General features: G+C 42.2%; 1 protein-coding gene across 1 annotated transcript; it reads right to left on the reverse strand.

Moving 5' to 3' along the window:
• Positions 1-15,294: 15,294 nt before the first annotated feature.
• LOC311051586 (T-complex protein 1 subunit gamma-like) lies at positions 15,295-16,911 on the reverse strand (the record flags this gene model as incomplete). Its single annotated transcript, XM_084066165.1, has 1 exon — positions 15,295-16,911. The coding sequence occupies one exon, from the start codon at positions 16,909-16,911 to the stop codon at positions 15,295-15,297; it is 1,617 nt and encodes a 538-aa protein (XP_083922291.1).
• Between the last annotated feature and the right edge of the window lie 1,320 nt (positions 16,912-18,231).

An 18,231-nucleotide genomic window follows, 5' to 3' on the forward strand; every position in this document is an offset into this window, starting at 1 on the left:
GCGGGAAACCCGAAAAAAAATCGCGCCGCGCGTGCATGTGTCCCGTTTCTCCAGTTCTGGATGTTGGCAACCCTAGTCAGTCCTGTCAGTCTCGGTTATTGTTACAGGAACCCTTTGTCATTTTAAACACAGCAGCTAATTTCCAGTAAGGAAGTTAATGAAATATGGTGTTATGGAACTCACTGGTGTTATGTATCGGTGTAATATGACAAAGAGGAGGAAACTGGCACCAATGGATAAGTCGAAACAAACGGAACACAATATTGACAGCCTGAGAAAGAAAGCCGATACAGAAATGAATTAAACTGGTGAAGAAAACTGGTAACTCTCCAGCACCTGCTATTCTGTCTCCTCATTTCTCTATTGTAGCACAACATCCTGTCTCACACCCTGATTATGTGTCATTTTAGCTCCTAATCCTTTTATACACGCAGGTTTTTAATGCCTTCCAAAAACAATTGATTCTGGGTTGTTTTAGTTTTTACTACATTATTTATAGCGTTTTGCTCTTGAAACAAGTGACTTGGGATTGTTAAACAAGTGCATAACAAAACATTACAATTAAACGTAGGGTAAGTGATTGTAGAAAAGAGTCACCTAGTCAGTAACAGCAACCCTCCCCCTGGCCTATTCCCATGGCTTGGCTTCACCCCTCTCACCTGCTCTCACTCACTCTTAATCCCTAATCACACCTGTCCCTCACTCACTCCTAATTAGAGGCCTGCTATATATACTGCTTGAGTGCCTGTCCCTCCAGTTCTTGTTTGTCAGCAGCAGCAGCAACTCCTCTGTCCTGGAGTCTTATGTTGCATTATATTACTTTGTGATAAATGTAATTAATGTTAGTTCACCTGCTTGCCTTGAAAACTTAAGAGGGGTTTGTGTGTAATGTGCAGTGGACATAATGTACTTTGCAGTAATCAAGGAAATGCAGTAAATTAACTTAGAGAATATGTGTTTAGTGCTCTGGTGTATTAGTGGAGTGGATTAGTGGCCTACCCACTCCTGAGTTGCCTGAGTGCTACTCATCATTGTCCTAATTGTTGTTTGTTGTTTGTGTTGAGTTGTATAATAATTATGTCTTTCTTTCTTTCATAGTAAAAAAAACATAACCATGAAGCCGCAGCTCCTCCTTGCTCAATAACTCATGTGTGTGTGTGCAACGGAAATAAATGGCTTAAATGGAAATAAGTTGTCCAACATTCTTGCCGATGTGCCGTGGCGATGTTAAATGACCTTTAAACCAGAACTCTACCTTACAGTGATATTGGTATTTATTATTATTTGTGTTAAAAAGGTTAAAGTACTATATTCTGAAAGTGTCTGTCTGTCTGTCTGTCTGTCTGTCTGTCTGTCTGTCTGTCTATCCTACAGAGCGTTTGTTCGGTCACAGAGGTCTCTCCAGCTCTTTAGTAAACAGAATATAGATACAGTTTCAGGTAGGTGACAACATTAAAGCCAATCAGTCAGGAGAGAGCACTGGAAATGCATTTTCTGTTTAATAAAGAGCTGGAGAGACATGGGAGACTCCTTTTACTGAACAAACACTCTATAATAATTAGACCATACCCGGTCGGCGCAGCGCATCCGTGGGGGGATATGCGCACATGATCTGGCAACCCGGGAGGCAGCCCCGTAACCATGGCGACACAAAAACGCTAATAAGAAGCTGAGATTTGATGAAATCGAAAAACGGGCTTCACAGTTAAGTTCAGATGGTAATGGTCAATGGCTGTGTGCAAAATCAGAGCAATTGGTCCAGCCAGTGAGGAGAACCGGGTAGCTTCACCTCCACTACAAACGCACAGAGGTTACTAGAATTATAGTAGGATAATAATGATAAACTTTATTTATATAGCACCTTTCATGACATAAATGCAGCTCAAAGTGCTTCACAGGGTGAAAAAAATAAAAAATAAATAAAGCAGAAGTGCTTTACAGAAAAGAAGGAAAAAAACACAATTCAACAAAAAAGCAATGAGTGCTATCAGAATATAAAGCTATTTTAACCAAAGTATATCACTTACCCTACCTTTAAATATTTTACCAATAGTTCATCTTTTACTCAAGGGGAACAACGCCTTTCGCAAGTTGATGATGTAATTTGTCCATAGGGTCCAGCCCTATGGAATGCATTTGCTAAAAACATGTATTAATATTATTTTGATGCTCATATTAATCTTAGGAAGTGTTACGTTTTTTATTTAGCTTACATGCGTTCCATAGGGCTGGACCACACATAGACAAATGACATCATCAACTTGCGAGGGGTGTTGCCCCCCTTGGTTAAAAAGATGAACTATTTCTAAAACAAATAAAACATTTAAGATGTTTTTCATTTTAAATGTTTGTTATAGAGGGCAATTCTAATGTATTAAGGCTTATAGTGCTTATTAGCCAGGGATGCTTTTAAGTAAGAAAAGCCAGTCATCTCTATAATAGCCATACAGGGGTCTTCAATGTTTTGAAGTCAATACTTAGTGAACTTGACCTTTCCCTCTGTACTTGATCTGCTCTTATTTCCCCTCTACACCAAACCTCTTTGCCGAAAATAGCAGATCAACAAGCCTCCCGCTTCCAGGCGTTGTGCTCTTGTAGATCTGCTATTTAAGGCTAATGTTCTCCTCAGAATAGGGCTGCTAGGGTTCAAGTGGTTAATGTAACATAAATATCCTATCACACAAAGATTTGGCGGCCCCCCTGTAGTAACTCTGAGGACCCCCTGTTGAAGACCCATGCTCTGTAATATCTAGTATCTTTCGGTAGCTCCAGACGACCCCTGCGCTCTAGACCCATTGTTGACCTGTCTGTCCAGTATAAAATGCTGGATGAGTGAGAACTTTCTTAAGCTAAATGAGGATAAAACAGAAGTTCTCATAATTGGCTCCAGTGAGCAGAGAGAATCAATATAGGTAACCTGGCTGTAGAAAGTAACACCACAGTAAAGAACCTGGGGGTTATTATCGATTCTGAATTGAATTTTAATACACACATTAATCATGTCACCAAGATTGCTCTCTTTCATCTTAGAAATATTGCGCGAATTAGAGACTATCTGTTGTTAGACGATGCAAAAACGTTGATCCACGCTTTTGTTTTCTCTCGGCTTGATTACTGCAACGCACTCTACTCTGGCCTGCCAAAGAAAACAACTGACAGATTACAACTTGTTCAAAATGCGGCAGCCAGAATTTTAACTAAGACTAGGATGAGAGAACATATCACTCCAGTTCTAGCTTCACTACACTGGCTCCCGGTTGTTTTTAGGATTGATTTTAAAATTCTTTTAACTAGACCATACCCGGTCAGCGCAGCCGTGGGGGGATATGCGCACATGATCTGGCAACCCGGGAGGCAGTTCGTCCCATAGCTGGGCAGCCCCGTAACCATGGCGACAGTGTTTGACACAAAAACGCTAATAAGAAGCTGAGATTTGATGAAATTGAAAAACGGGCTTCACAGTTGTGTTCAGATGGTAATGGTCAATGGCTGTGTGCAAAATCAGAGCAATTGGTCCAGCCAGTGAGGAGAACCGGGTAGCTTCACCTCCACTACACCTCCACTACAAACGCACAGAGGTTACTAGAATTATAGTAGGACTAGACCATACCCGTCGGCGCAGCGCATCCGTGGGGGGATATGCGCACATGATCTGGCAACCCGGGAGGCAGTTCGTCCCATAGCTGGGCAGGCCCGTAACCATGGCGACAGTGTTTGACAGAAAAACGCTAATAAGAAGCTGAGATTTGATGAAATTGAAAAACGGGCTTCACAGTTGCGTTCAGATGGTAATGGTCAATGGCTGTGTGCAAAATCAGAGCAATTGGTCCAGCCAGTGAGGAGAACCGGGTGTCTTCACTCACGTACTCACCACCACTACAGAGGTTACTAGAATTATAGTAGGATTATAGTAGGATAGTTTATAAAGCTCTAAATGGTCTGGCACCTTCCTACCTCTAAATGACTGCCTAGAGAGATATGTTCCAAACCGGCCCCTCAGGTCTTCAAGTGCTGACCTGCTCGATGTGCCTACAATGACATATAAAAAATACGGTGAAGCAGCATTCTGCTTTTACGGACCGACAGTGTGGAATAAACTCCCATTACAACTAAGACAGGCAGCCTCTGTCGATAGCTTTAAAGCACAGCTCAAGACCTATTTCTTGATTCTTTGGTTGATTTTTAAGTCCTCACTGTATTGCCTATTTTAATGTTGTTTTATGCTTTTGCTTTTATCTTATTTTATTGTCTCCGCCAGGCCGTAAGGCATGGCGAGAGAGTATGTTTTACCCTCCGTCCGTGTGTCCGTCCGTCCGTCCGTGTGTCCGTGTGTCCGTGTGTTACCACCAAATCTCCGGCACCGTTGGCCCGGTCGCTGCGAAACTGTGCACACACACTCCCTGGATGCCAATTCAGAACCTCTGCCTCAAATTTTTCACATGGGCCTGTTATAGCGCCACCAGGAGGCCGATTGTGCATTTTTTCACATTATTCCTACAGTTTTTAACCAAACGTCATGCAAATCGGTACACAGTATCTCTATAGTCATGTGATCAACCCTGATCTGTCCGATTTCCCATATTCCATCCTTATTGGTTAAGGTTGCCATCCAAAGTTTGCAGGATTGGTCCGTTTTGAACAAACTGCCTCAAACCATGAACGCAGCGTGCGAATTCCGTGAAATTTCACACGCACATTCCCACTAGGCCGAGGAAGAAATGCCACCCTTTTCACATTGGCCTGTTATAGCGCCACCAGCAGGTCTAATTTAGCAAAACACATTTTTGGAACAAAATGCCTCAAATCATGAATGCAGTGTCCGATTGCCGTGAACGACCAAAGAATAAATGGCACCCTTTTCACATTGGCCTATTATAGCGCCACCAGGAGGCCACAATAACGTATCTGACCTGGCGGAGACCTGTGCTCCGAGGAGCACTTTATCTAGTTTTATTTATTTTTGTGTGCTTTACTGTTAAATTTGTTGTAACTGTAATTGTATTCTTGCTCTGTAAAGCACTTTGCGCTGCATTTCATGTCATGAAAGGTGCTATACAAATAACGTTTATTAATATTATTATTATTAATAGCCATATGATGTATAATACGCACCCTCTCCCCTTTGCAGCTAAGTGGCCCTTCTGCGATGGAAGCTACTCTGTACTGATACGACTCAATCATTGAAATCCCAAACAGAATATATTTGGATCATGAAGCCACATTTAATGCCCTGTTTTTAGAATGACTTTTTTCATTTATTATGCTAAATGTTTTGGGAAAATTGAAAATAAATAGTACATACATTAAATGAAATAGATGAAGAAAAAAAAAACACGGCCCCCTCATTCATTAGATGGACAATATCGGTCACAAAGTTCACCCAATCAGGAGAGAGAACCCATTTACCAGCTTCAATTTTGCATCGCGTCTAATTTCACTTGGATTGGAAGAAAAATTGGCATCCTGACCTGAAAATGTATTTTTCTGCTCCTCATGTGAAATACACAATACAATCTGCCACATCTACTCAAGCATCCACTAATCATATCTGACATCATGATAAAGGCTCAATAACAGTGTTGCCAGGTTTTGCGAGAGAAACAACCGAAATTAGTTAATATACCATCAAAAAAACAGTTTTAGCACTTGAACCCATATCCACCGGCTTTCTGAAAATAGCACATTTAGAAAGCTTGTAGAGGTTTTATTTTCAAAAAAATCTTAATCGAATGTGGAATGTTTTTGAAACATTTTAAATACACACATCTTGTGTGGGGTCCCTGGCACAAAATATGTTCAGATGGGGGTCCGTATCGATATTAATTTGGGGGTCCTTGACATGAAAATTTTGAGAACCACAGGTTTAAACAACATTAGACAGCAAGGCCAAATAAGCAACTACACTTTAGAAACAAGCCCAAAAAAGCCACAACCCGTGACTACCAATATTTACAAGTGACTTTACATAAAACAACAAGCCTGAATTTGCTAAAAAATGGAGTACTTTCCACAACTGAGTGTATACGTACCGGAACCGAAGATAGATTGCAGCGATACCGGTCTAGATAGCAGCGTGGCCGACAGGGTCAGCCACAGCAGACAGCTGCTGGTAGCCATGCCTGACGGCTGATGGGGAGAAGGAGAAGTCATCTGCTGTATGTTCCCACAGGCAGGTGTGAAGAAGGTGGAAGGCAAGGCCAAATGCTTTATACTTACTGGGACGTGGGCAGATCACAGCCAGATGCCACCATGTAAAGTGGCATGAGGCCATCTCCTGTTTCTGTAGCACGAGGCAGCTTACCCCCAAGGGACTCACACCCAATCTTACACTCAAATCTCTTTCAAGAGACAAACACTGCAGCTACATATTATTATCAAACTTAAGTAGCAAATCTTAACCACTCTGCTGTAGGGTGTGTGTGTGTGTGTGTGTGTGTGTGTGTGTGTGTGTGTGTGTGTGTGTGTGTGTGTGTGTGTGTGTGTGTGTGTGTGTGTGTGTGTGTTTATATAATATACAGGTATGTGTATGTATAAATATATATATGTATAGTCATATTCCTGTTTCTTATGGATATTTTGATATTTATTTGTTATTGTTATTATTAATATCATTATTATTATTGTTGTTTTAGATATATCCTATATATCTATATATTCTAAGCATTAAAGATGGGAAGGCCACTCGACAGATAGTTTTTTTTTTTGGTGCCTCCGGCACGTCTTGTTTTGATTTCGTTTTTTTTCCCCGTAAATAAATTATATATTTTTCCATTTTGTTTTGTTTTTTATCGTCATTGTTTTAGTGCAATAGACTAAACTAAACTAATGACAAGGCCACTGAGCTGATGATGCCACTATGGCCTGCCCTATAACTTCCTTGTCCCTTGGAACAAGGAATGGAAGCATACAGTAATATATCTGTTGCCAGAACCTTAATAAAAAGAAAAAAGGAAAGAAAATGCATTCGCAGGCTATGCTCACATTTTTTTTTAAATAAAGAAAAAAAAAGAATATAGGAACTTGCAACATCTTTAAGTACAGCAGCTCTTGCAGGTTCAGACACACACACACACACACACACACACACACGCACGCACGCACAGAACATGAACCGAAACGAAAGGTATCCATAGTTGACATGCTGCTGCGGTCATGAATCACCGTAGGCCTAACCTTGTCTCCTCAGGCCCAAGAGATATGACATGTAAACATTATTTTAATTGCATATGAAAGCATGAACTCTCTCTCTCTCTCTCTCTCTCTCTCTCTCTCTCTCTCTCTGCACATAGGCCTAGTGCACGCGGAAAGTTTGACACTTGAATTCCACATCTGTGAATGACTCGTAATAGCATCATAATTTGACACACCGAATGAACTACGGCACTTTGACGATCACAGAGAGACCTAGCAATCGGTTCAGAATTGTGAATTCGGTTCAGCAAGTATCATGTTCATGTTGGGGGTCCTTGTGGCAAAAAGAAGTTTGAGAAAGACTGATTTAGAAGGCATTCGTAGAATCGGCTTCAGGTCTTAATGGGTTTAATGTAACTGAACGGAGTAGTGGTTACTTAAGAGCCGGGGTGTATGTGTGTCTGTGTGTGTGTGTGTGTCGGGGGCAGCCTGGGGGGGGGGGCAACCTGCACCTGGACATGCTGTTAACTATGTCACGAGTGTTGTATGTCTATCCAATTCCGTGGGAATCCATGGATGCATGGATTCCACAATAAGCACATGAATGCCCCAAAGCTATAAATTACACTTGACATTTAGTGATGGAACAATATTACATTTATCCTGGCAAAACGTATTTGTTTCCTTGTCATACAACCTCCATCATTATATCTTCCTCATATTTCACCATTTTGGCATCACGTTGTTGTGGCAAATGTAGTTTCCATGTCATCCAAACTTGTCAGAATCACTTTCTTTCACAGGCCGCCACTATTTGTTTCGTTTGTTTCGACTTATCTATCGGTGCCATTTTCCTCCTCTTAGTCATATTACACCAATACATGACACCAATGAGTTACATAACACCATATTTCATTAACTTCCTTACTGGAAATTAGCTGCTGTATTTAAAATGACAAAGGGTTCCTGTAACAATAACCGAGAGGAACCAGGACTGACAGCTCATCATTTCAGTTTAGTTTTGATTTGTTTTCAACGTGTGTTTGCTAGTTTAGTATTAGTTGTTTAAGTTTAGATTTAGTTTAGTTTTCATTAGTTTTATTTTTTATTGTAATCAGGATTAGTTAAAGGTAAGATTGAACAATGTCAGGCAATTTGAAATAATGGCAAGCTCACAACAGGTAGCATGTGGTGCGTTGTAGATCTGCTATTTCTGAAAATACTTTGTGCCCAGGGGACCCCCCCCAGGACCCCCAGTTTGATATGCATCAGGCCACGGATCCCCATTTGATACAATGGGTTCTTAATCTCTGTGAACCCTAATCTGCACCGTAAAATCCTGTGTTTAATCAACTCTGAGAGTGTACTAGTGGAACCAAATGGACCCGTAAGGGCCTCATAGGCTTCTCACAACATGGAGTATGGGTTCAGTGTGGGCGTTTTTTTGATGCTTTGGATTGAGATGGTGACAGGCTTTAATTTTGTTTTTGTTTTTTGTGGTGTGCTAATAACGTTTTGCTGTGTTTTCCTTTGCAGATCCATATGAGTCCATGTGGAACCCTGGGGGTCCCCTGGACTCGACGTTGAGAAATGGTGGTTTAAAGAGGTGGTGCCATGGTTTTGCACTTTTTCTGTTTTTCATGTGTCTATGAGGTTGATAGAACTTCATTAATCTTTCCGTGGTTTTGTCTGTCTAAACAACCTTATATGGTCTAGAGGATAAGGAGTAACATATTCTAAACCATAGTCAGGGTCAACCAAAAAAAGTGTACAATTTATTAATTAACAACTTAATTCACAGGGGATCAACAAACAGGGAAAGCAAAAACAGCAGGGTGGCCAAAGCCAGAACACTCCCTACCTGAAAAGAAAACAAACTAAACTACACCAAAACAAAAAGTACAATCTAAACTCCCTACCTAAGAAAAACAGGGATAAAAGGGGGAACAAAGAAAATGGCGGCACACCCCTACCAGCTTCCCTGTTCAGAGGTACTCAGGAAAAGGTTTGGGAATATAATTAAGACTGGCTTATATTTAGAATTGTCTGTACTTTAAACACTCAGTATTAACGTTAACTTTTGCATTTAGCAAGAAAGGTATGGTGCACAGCCTACAGACCTAAGAAACACAAGCTTACAAAACAAAAAGGGTCTCAGCATGTGGTGTTGCAATGGTAAAAAAAAGAGCTTGTGGGTTGTTCTTTCCAGCCCTTTATACTGGCTGGTTGATTTGGGGAATGAAGTCCAGGTGAGCCCCAATTTCCACGCCACTCCCAGCACTGAAACTACTGACAGAGGGTTAGACACACAACCACTATGGCCATATAGGGCCGTAACATCCGCAGACGCTATTGTTAGATTAGTTTCGGTTTGTTTCTAGTGGGGAAGGATCGGCGGACACGTAAATCCCGCCCACTACATTTGATTGGGTAAAGCGCGGCCTGCTTCCTGATCTGAAGGCACGCCGTCACGTTATGACGAACCTTCACGACAGATTCCAACGCAGAGCAGAATCTGTTCTTGAGAGATTATAGTTTTAGTCGACGAAATCAACACTGAGGGCCCACTTGAAAATCTCGAAAGCGTATGCGGCCCACCCATCTGATCTGGCTGCCTAACACCGCCAATCAATTTGTGTTTCCGGCTCCGATCAACGGTACTTAAAGAGATAGTTCACCCCCAAAATGACTTTCTTTCTATCGATTGGTCACCCCATGGAGACTTCAATTCATGGATATTTTTTTGTCGCATTCCTAAGCCAATAATGTGATGACTAATGGACTGTGACATCAAAGTCCAGGGGCCAATCACAGATTACTTTTCAGCCTAATTATTCAGAAAACCTCAGACCACAGAAAATCCACTGAATGTTTAAAGTTCAGTTTTTTTTGGTCTAATTGAGGTCATAAAACCCCCCAAAAAACACAAAAAATAAAAAAGAATTGAAAATGAATGTCATAGAGCCTTTAATACAGCACTCAACCTTTTAATTATGGTTCTGTACCCATAAAGAGATTAATATCCTGAATCAAAGATGTGACTGGGAAATGGGACTTGATATCAGCAGTGCCCGGTTAAAGGGGTAATCCGCCGCGTCATTATCACAATATGCCCAAATATGGAAATGTCATAGTACTGACAAAATTCAGATCATAAATTTAGCTCAAATAGACATTCAGGTTGAGTAACGTCATTAGCTATTCCACATAATGATGTCATCATGCAATGATATCACAACATCATTATTACATCAGATGTAATTGTCCATACCTTCTAACCCCCTATCTGTAAATTACTTGCAATTGTTTCCCAGTGGTGCTGGTGCGTGAAATGTTTCACTGGACGATAGATCTGAAAGGACATCATAATTCCTGGCCAGTTGCTGTGGTAGTCGGACACAAGGTGTACACATTTGAAGGATACAGTAACAAGAACAGTGGTCAGACGGAAGTCCACATCTTTAACACAGTGTCCCTGCCCTGGAGGAAGTTGCCCCCATGGACAAATGGAAGAGGAGAAGGTCCCCCTGGGCGCTTACCTCCCCCCACAGCTGTACTTATAGCAGATTGCGTCTACATCTGGGGAGGGTGTCCTTACCGCAACCTGCTCTATGGATTTGATGTCGACTCCCACAGATGGTTCAAGCCCGAGATTTCTGGAACCGTTCCAGAGGCGAGGTACAACCACACAGCCTGTGTCTTGGAGAAGGTCATGTATATCTATGGAGGATGGAGTATGACTAATAAAAGTATGACTAATGAGATGTACAAGTTGGACACCACCACAATGGTCTGGGCTTTAATTAACACCAGAGGAACTCCACCACCTGCTTCATGTAGTCACTCTGCCACCATCATCGGGACAAAGATGTTTTGTATTTGGGGGCAGTGGGGACCAGGGAGTCTACTACAACATCAGTGTGTTTGACACAGAGACCAACAACTGGCTGAACACACCTCCTGCACAGCCTCTCCCAGAAGGACGCTTGGATCATTCAGCCTTTGCCTACAATGGAGAGCTGTACATATATGGTGGCAACAACCACAACAAATATTTAAATGATGTGTGGAAATTCAACCCAGTGACCTTCACCTGGAATAAGGTTGTACCCAAGGGAAACGGCCCTTCTCAGATGTATTATGATGCATGTTGCATGGTGGGAGATCGTATCATACACTTTGGAAGCCAAGTCTCTGATCATGGTCTGTACATCTTAGATTTAAGTCCAACACTGAAGACATTATGCAAGCTAGTAGTTATTCAGTACGGTGTGGAGCAGTCAGAACTCCCTCACGACATCAGGTGGGAACTGGCAATCATGACTAAAAAACACTAGAAAGGTTCACATGCTCAGTGGAGCGCACGTCTCTGCCAGTACAATATTTGCCTCTGAGATGTAGACATTTCATGTAGACATGAAAAGGTTCAAGAGACTCTGATGTAGGGCCATTCGTTTACGGGAAAAAAAAGGGGAAAAAAAGTGTAAATATGGAGATAGATTTCTGTCCGAGAGGGACAATAAACTGTTGTGGTGTGAATACCCAGGGTTTTAACCCATTAACACCGAGAACGCGTCTGTGTGCCATGTTTAGATTTGTTTGCCTATTCAAAAATAGCAGATCTACAAGCTTGTAGATCTGCTATTTTTGAAAAATCTTGAAAATGTGTGCATGTCTTTGAATATATATTTTTTTTAACTCAATTTTTTTACTCAAATCTTTGCTTCTGGCGGGGTCCCTGGAACATCATATTTTGAGATGGGGGTCCGCGACCAAATACATTATCTAAAAATGTTTTCTAAATCCTAACAGTATGTTTCTATATCAGTGGTGCTCCAACTTTTCCATGTCAAGGACCACTCAAAATGATATTTTGTCCACGGATCCCCATCTCAAAACATTTTGTTCGAGGGACCCCCCAGAAGCAAATATTGAGTTATAAATGTTCACTTAAAAAAATATATATATATATATATTCAAAGATTTGCACAAATGTTCAAGACTTTTCTAAACATTGCAGATATACAAGCTCACAAGCTGTGAGCTTGTAGATCTGCTATTTTTCATTGGCTAAAGAAATCTAAAATGACACAGGTTCTTTCCCGGTCTCATTGGATTAAATCTCTTTACAGTACAGTACTGTATCTACTGTATGTATGTACTGTATATATATATATATATATATATATATATATATATATATATATATATATATATATATATATATACCTGGACATTGTACGTATACAGGCATTACAACATAAACATATTAGCTCTATGATGAATAAGTAAATACTAATATGTAGTGCAGTGATTCCCAACCTTGTCTGGATCAGTGTTGATTTTGACAGCAAATTTTGATTTAGTTTTAGTCATAGTCTTTTGAATAAAATTCCATTTAGTTTTAGTCATATTTTAGTCATCTGAAATGTTTTACTTTTTTTTTTTTTTTGTCGACTAAATATCATAAGATTATAGTCGACTAAATCTACAGTTGATTTAGTCGACTAAAATGTATGTTGGCGGTGCCTTGATGGCGACATAATGGCTGATTTTACACTTGTTGGATGCTGAAAATAGCAGATCTACAAGCTGAGATCACAACGTGTCGCATCGGCGACACAGGCGACACGTTGTGAGCTTGTACTTAGTTACTTTACACCACTGGTGCCTGCATGAGGTAAGACTGTTGAGTAGTGTCATCTCTGGTGAGCGGCCCGTGTCCCCCATGTCAGGTAAATGGTAAATGGTGCATTTATATAGCGCTTCTATCCGAAGAGCTTTACATTGATTGTGCCATTAACCCATTCACACACACATTCATACACCGATGGCGGAGGAAACCATGCAAGGCACCAACCTGCTCATCGGGAGCAATTAGGGGTTCAGCGCCTTGCTCAAGGACACTTCGACACTAACTCTAGGGGAGTGCCCCAGCCCGGGATCGAACTGGGAACCTTGCGGTTTTCCAGTTCACTCTACCCGGCCACTCTACCCCTGAGCCACTGCCGCAGGTACAGGTTCAGGAACAGGAACATGTGGCCGTGACAGCAAACACTGTCCTTCAGCTATCTATCTGCTGGCTCAGAAAGCACAGCTGTCCTGTCACAATCTGTTTCAGCTGACACTACACTTTAAGTGGTGCTGTACATTCAGTACAGTGTGAGTGACGCAACATGCCAGTAGAAATACCTGTTACTTAATCCAGTCTAACTAGTCCATAACCAAACATAATGTGTAATGAGTAGTGGTGTAACGATACAGTAACTGCATCGATGCATCGTTTTTTAATTTTCAACGATCTTCTATAATAACTATATCGATATGCAAACAGCAAAATATGGTATCGTTTGACTTTGTATCGTTTTGAATAGTTTTGCAATGCAAATAATCACATTTATCGATACTAAGTACTTGTATTTAGCAATTTTAAGAAAAAATAGAAAGAGGGGTTTAATTACTTTTCCATTACATATCGCTGCACTTGGTCTATCGATTAATGTGTGTATTCTGTGTTCATATCAAGGTGCGGGTTTGTCCATAATGTGTTCAAATACAATGTCCATGTATTTGCCAGATAATCATTTATTTATTTAGCCTTCAGGCTGCCCGATGTAAAGAAAGTGACTTACCTGCCCTGTTCCTATCCAGGAGACCCGCTCTCCTTCTGTGTGGTTGCATCTCCGCACCTACTTTCAAATAATTTAGTTATGTTGACATATTGTTTCATATTCACTCCACCCCATAAAGCAGTGGTTCTCAAAGGGGTTCCTCACATGATCTTTTTTTTTTGGGGGGGGGGGGAATAATGACAGAATGACAATAAAATGACAAAGGCCTTTTAAGACTTTTTAATACCAAAACAAACAAAAAAGTTAAATGACAAAAAGACCATTACTATATTGTAATCAACAAACTACTATAAAAACTGGTCAAACATTGGCCAAATTGTCAAATAATATAAGAGGCAAACATTTTGGGTATTGACATGGTCGGCTATTTTTGTGAAAATAGCCGATCTACAAGCTGTTGTGAGCTTGTAGATCTATCTAGATGCTATTTTCACAATATTAATCTGTGGAACCGAGTCAGACAAAATTGAATGCCTCAACTCCTACAATTCAAAGTGCTTGTCAAGGTGGGGGGGTCCCCAGTTCAATTATGATTATTTTGGGGGGTCGCGGCCTGAAAAGGTTGAGAACCATTGTACATGAAAACCTACTCAGTTACAGTAACAAGAACATTTGTAATTACTTTCGACTCCTGATGGGGGACATAGCTCCAGTTACAGTTCTTTAAAACACTTACATGTACTCATATATAGGACTTAATTGTTCACCCGTTACTTTGAATGACCAAACAGCAATCATGAAAGAACTTTGTGCATGGTTGTAGCTTCACATAGTTCTGATAATAAACGGTAATGTTTTGCCTGAATACTCTGTTTTTCTTTTAAGTGCAATCACGTCTGGCAAAAGAAGATGCTGTGATGTTTATTGGTTCTCAGGTCCAATGTGTAAGCAGTTCAAAACACACTCACCACGGCAAGGTACCCTTTAACCAACCTTTAACAAAAAATAACATAAAAGATAGGCATATTCTTCCCCATGTTTCTACCCAATTGAACTATTGACAATTCCCCCTGTGAGCTGAGGTCTCTGTCACTGCCAACCTGCAGTCGGTCTGGGGAGACTGTAGACAACCACACATATCCTCCGATACATGGAGTCATCAGCCTCTTTTTTCTTTCTTTTTTTTTGTGGCCCACCACCTCTTTATTATCATTATTATTATTTTTGTTTTTGTGATAACACAAAAGCAACAGAAGAAAGGGAAATACCGTCACATTCCTAAGCCAATAGTTTGATGACCGGCGGGCCGGTATGCAGCGGTTTTGGTAGGTGACACAAAGGAGACTCTTTGTGTCTCCTACAAATTCAAATTATTGGCTTAGGAATGCGACAAAAACAAAAAAATATCCATTCATTCTAATCTCCATGGGGTGACTAATCGATATTAAAAAAGTCATGTTGGGGTGAACTACCCCCTTAAAGCCCTGCTTCATTGCATTGTACATTGACCTCTATGTCATGCAGTGTTCAAACACTCCATTCTATTAGTCTGCTATAGTTTGTTTCAAGGTTTCCTACAAATGTAATCTCTCTACTCTGCTGCTGCTCCTTGTCCTCCACTCGGCACCTCTTTCTTTTTCTTCAAAATGTCATCGATGCGCAGCAGCAAGATGGCCGTGTCCAGAGCGGTCTTGTAGGTCTGCGCCTTGACAGACAGCGGCTCCAGGATGCCCAGCTGGGTCATGTCGGCCAGGGCTCCCGTCTCTCCATTGACCCCCCAGGCCGTGAAGCCTTCCTCCGCGTGCTTGGCCCTGAGCGAGGTGAGCACCCTGATGACGGAGGCTCCGCAGTTCTGGATCAGCGTCCTGGGGATGACCTCCAGGGCCTGGGCCACGGCGCGGTACGGCCACTGCTCCAGGCCGTCCAGAGCCCGGGAGCGCTCCATCAGGCGCTTGGACACGGCCATCTCCACCGCCCCGCCCCCGGGGAGCAGGTAGGGCTCCAGCAGGATGTTCCTGCACACCAGCATGGCGTCCTGGAGGTTCCTCTCCACCTCGGCAAGGATGTCTTTGCTGGCTCCTCTCAGCAGGATGGTGCAGGCTTTGGGGTCTTTGCACTCGGTGACGAAGGTGAAATACTCGTCGCCGATCTTCTTCACCTCAAAGAGCCCCGCCCCCGTGCCCACGTCCTCCTCACGCAGCTCGTCGGTGCGGTTGGCGATGCGGGCGCCGCACGCCCTGGCGATGCGGTTGTTGTCCGTCTTCCTGACCCGGCGGATGGCCGTGATGTTGGCCTTCACCAGGTAGTGCAGGGCCAGGTCCGAGATTCCCTTCTCGGTGAAGATCAGGTCGGGCTTGAGCCGGATGATGTCCTTACACATCTGCTGGATGAACTCTTCCTCTATCTGAAGAATCCTGGCAAAGTCTTCCTCTCTGGTGATCTCGATGTCGGTCTGGCTCTCTCCTTTCTTGTACTCCAGAGAACAGTCCAGCAGTATAATGCGGGGGTTTCTGATCGTGCGTCTCATGCTTGCATGAGTCACGTCCTTATTGACCATGACTCCTCTCAGGACACAAGAATCCTCCATGAACCCACCCGGAACCTTCTCCACTTTGGCGTATTTCTTGATGTCTATCTCCTTGCGTCCGTTCTCCTCCAGCTCAACAGTCTTGACGGCCTCCAGAGCGATGTTACAGGCGAGCTCAGACCAGCGATTCAGAGCTTTGGTGTTGATGGCCGAGTTGACGATCTTCAACATCATGGAGCGGTCATTCAGATCCACCGGCGTGGCGACGTCTTTTAGAATGACCAGTATGTCGTCCAGGGCCTGCCTGTAGGCGGTGATGATGACTCTTGGGTGCATCTTCTGCTCCAGGAACTGTTCTGCTACTGCCATCATCTCACCGGCCAGTATGATGACCGACGTGGTTCCGTCTCCGACCTCCTCATCCTGGGTTCGGCTGATCTCTATCAGACACTTGGCTGCGGGGTGCTGAACCTCGATCTCTCTGAGGATGGCGTTTCCGTCGTTGGTCATGACGATGCCTCCCATCGGGTCCAGCAACATCTTCAGCATGGCTCTTGGCCCCAGACATGTTCTGATGACATCGGCAATGTTCTTGGCTGCATTGATGTTCCCGGTTTGGACCTTCCTGGCAGGGTCTCTCCTCATGTTCTGGTTCATCACGACAACTGGTCTTCCCATCATTTTGGCAGTGAATATCGACTCCTAAAGATATCTAAGTTAGAATATAGTAGCTGATAATAAGATAGTAACTGTGAGAGGGATGACCATGTCTTTCATACTCCACAGTTCTACTACTCCGACGCATCATGAAGAACTTTGATGACGTCACCTGGCCCCAATCCCTGTGATTGGCTGTTGTCGGCCAGAGTATGATTCAGCCTTCAGCCAAAGAATGGCTACAAAATGGCTATGTTTGGTGGATGTGAGTAGCGTTGAACTTCTGTATTTTATGAATTACTAATGCCAGTATCCGTTATCAGAGTTTGTGGAGGCCAAATGTTAACTGCGGACAGGCACACATTGAGACACACAGAGAAAGAGATTCCAGAAATGTATATATATATGTAAGGCAGTAGCCTTTTTATGTCAGCAGGTGTCGCTGTTGCCAAGCATCCTCACCTGTGGTGTCACCAAGCATCACCTTTTTGTCCCTCACTGGACACCGTAGTTCAGTTGACTAGGCAGCTGAGGGCGCCATGTTTGTTAATGTTTTCTTTCTGTTGGAAAGGTGAGCACTGTTTTATGACTGTCTGAACAATCTATAAGATATTTGAGTTACAAACGCCCATCCAGTGATCTTGTTGCTATACAGTGTTAGCTAAGAAGCTTAACTACATTTTGATGTCATTCTGAATAATATGCTCTGACGTTTTTGTACTTAAATATGTAATTTAAGTTGGCCAGATTGATGAACATGAGGAAAGCCCTCATGGCATTGGAATTCATGTTTTGTGTGTTATTCTGGTCATTGTGTCCACTTATATTTTATGTGGTTGATTATTAACTGTTATTGAGCATATTAGGACATGTTATTTACAGTGAATGTTTTCTTTCTGTTGGAAAGCCATAAACAGCAGCAGAACCTGTGAATGTCAGCCCAATAAATGCACAAGGTCTCAACCACAATCCAGAACCAGTGTGTCCAGTGTCCCTTCTCTCCGCACAACACCCCATCTCCTAAAAACATCAAAAACACAACGCAGAGTCCAAGGGTGTGTAGAGAGGCCAGTACACTGTGGGTTACATATAGATTGAAGATAGATTGCATATGAAATGTCTGCTGACTAAAACTGATTAATTCAATGGATAGGTATTACAATTTAAAATGTGGCTTGATTTCATTAGGAACTCAAAGTCATAGTGGTGACTTAAGTTCAATTGAATAGATGTGGATATAGCTTTAGGCAGATGTAGAAACATTACTGACTATAGGACATAGATTTGTCCCATAGTCACAGTCATTAAGAGCAGGTTTCCTTGCCTGTGAAACAATCACACTAA

This window comes from Gymnoscopelus microlampas, assembly GCF_963454915.1.
Source record: "Gymnoscopelus microlampas genome assembly, chromosome: 9".
NCBI lineage: Eukaryota > Metazoa > Chordata > Actinopteri > Myctophiformes > Myctophidae > Gymnoscopelus > Gymnoscopelus microlampas.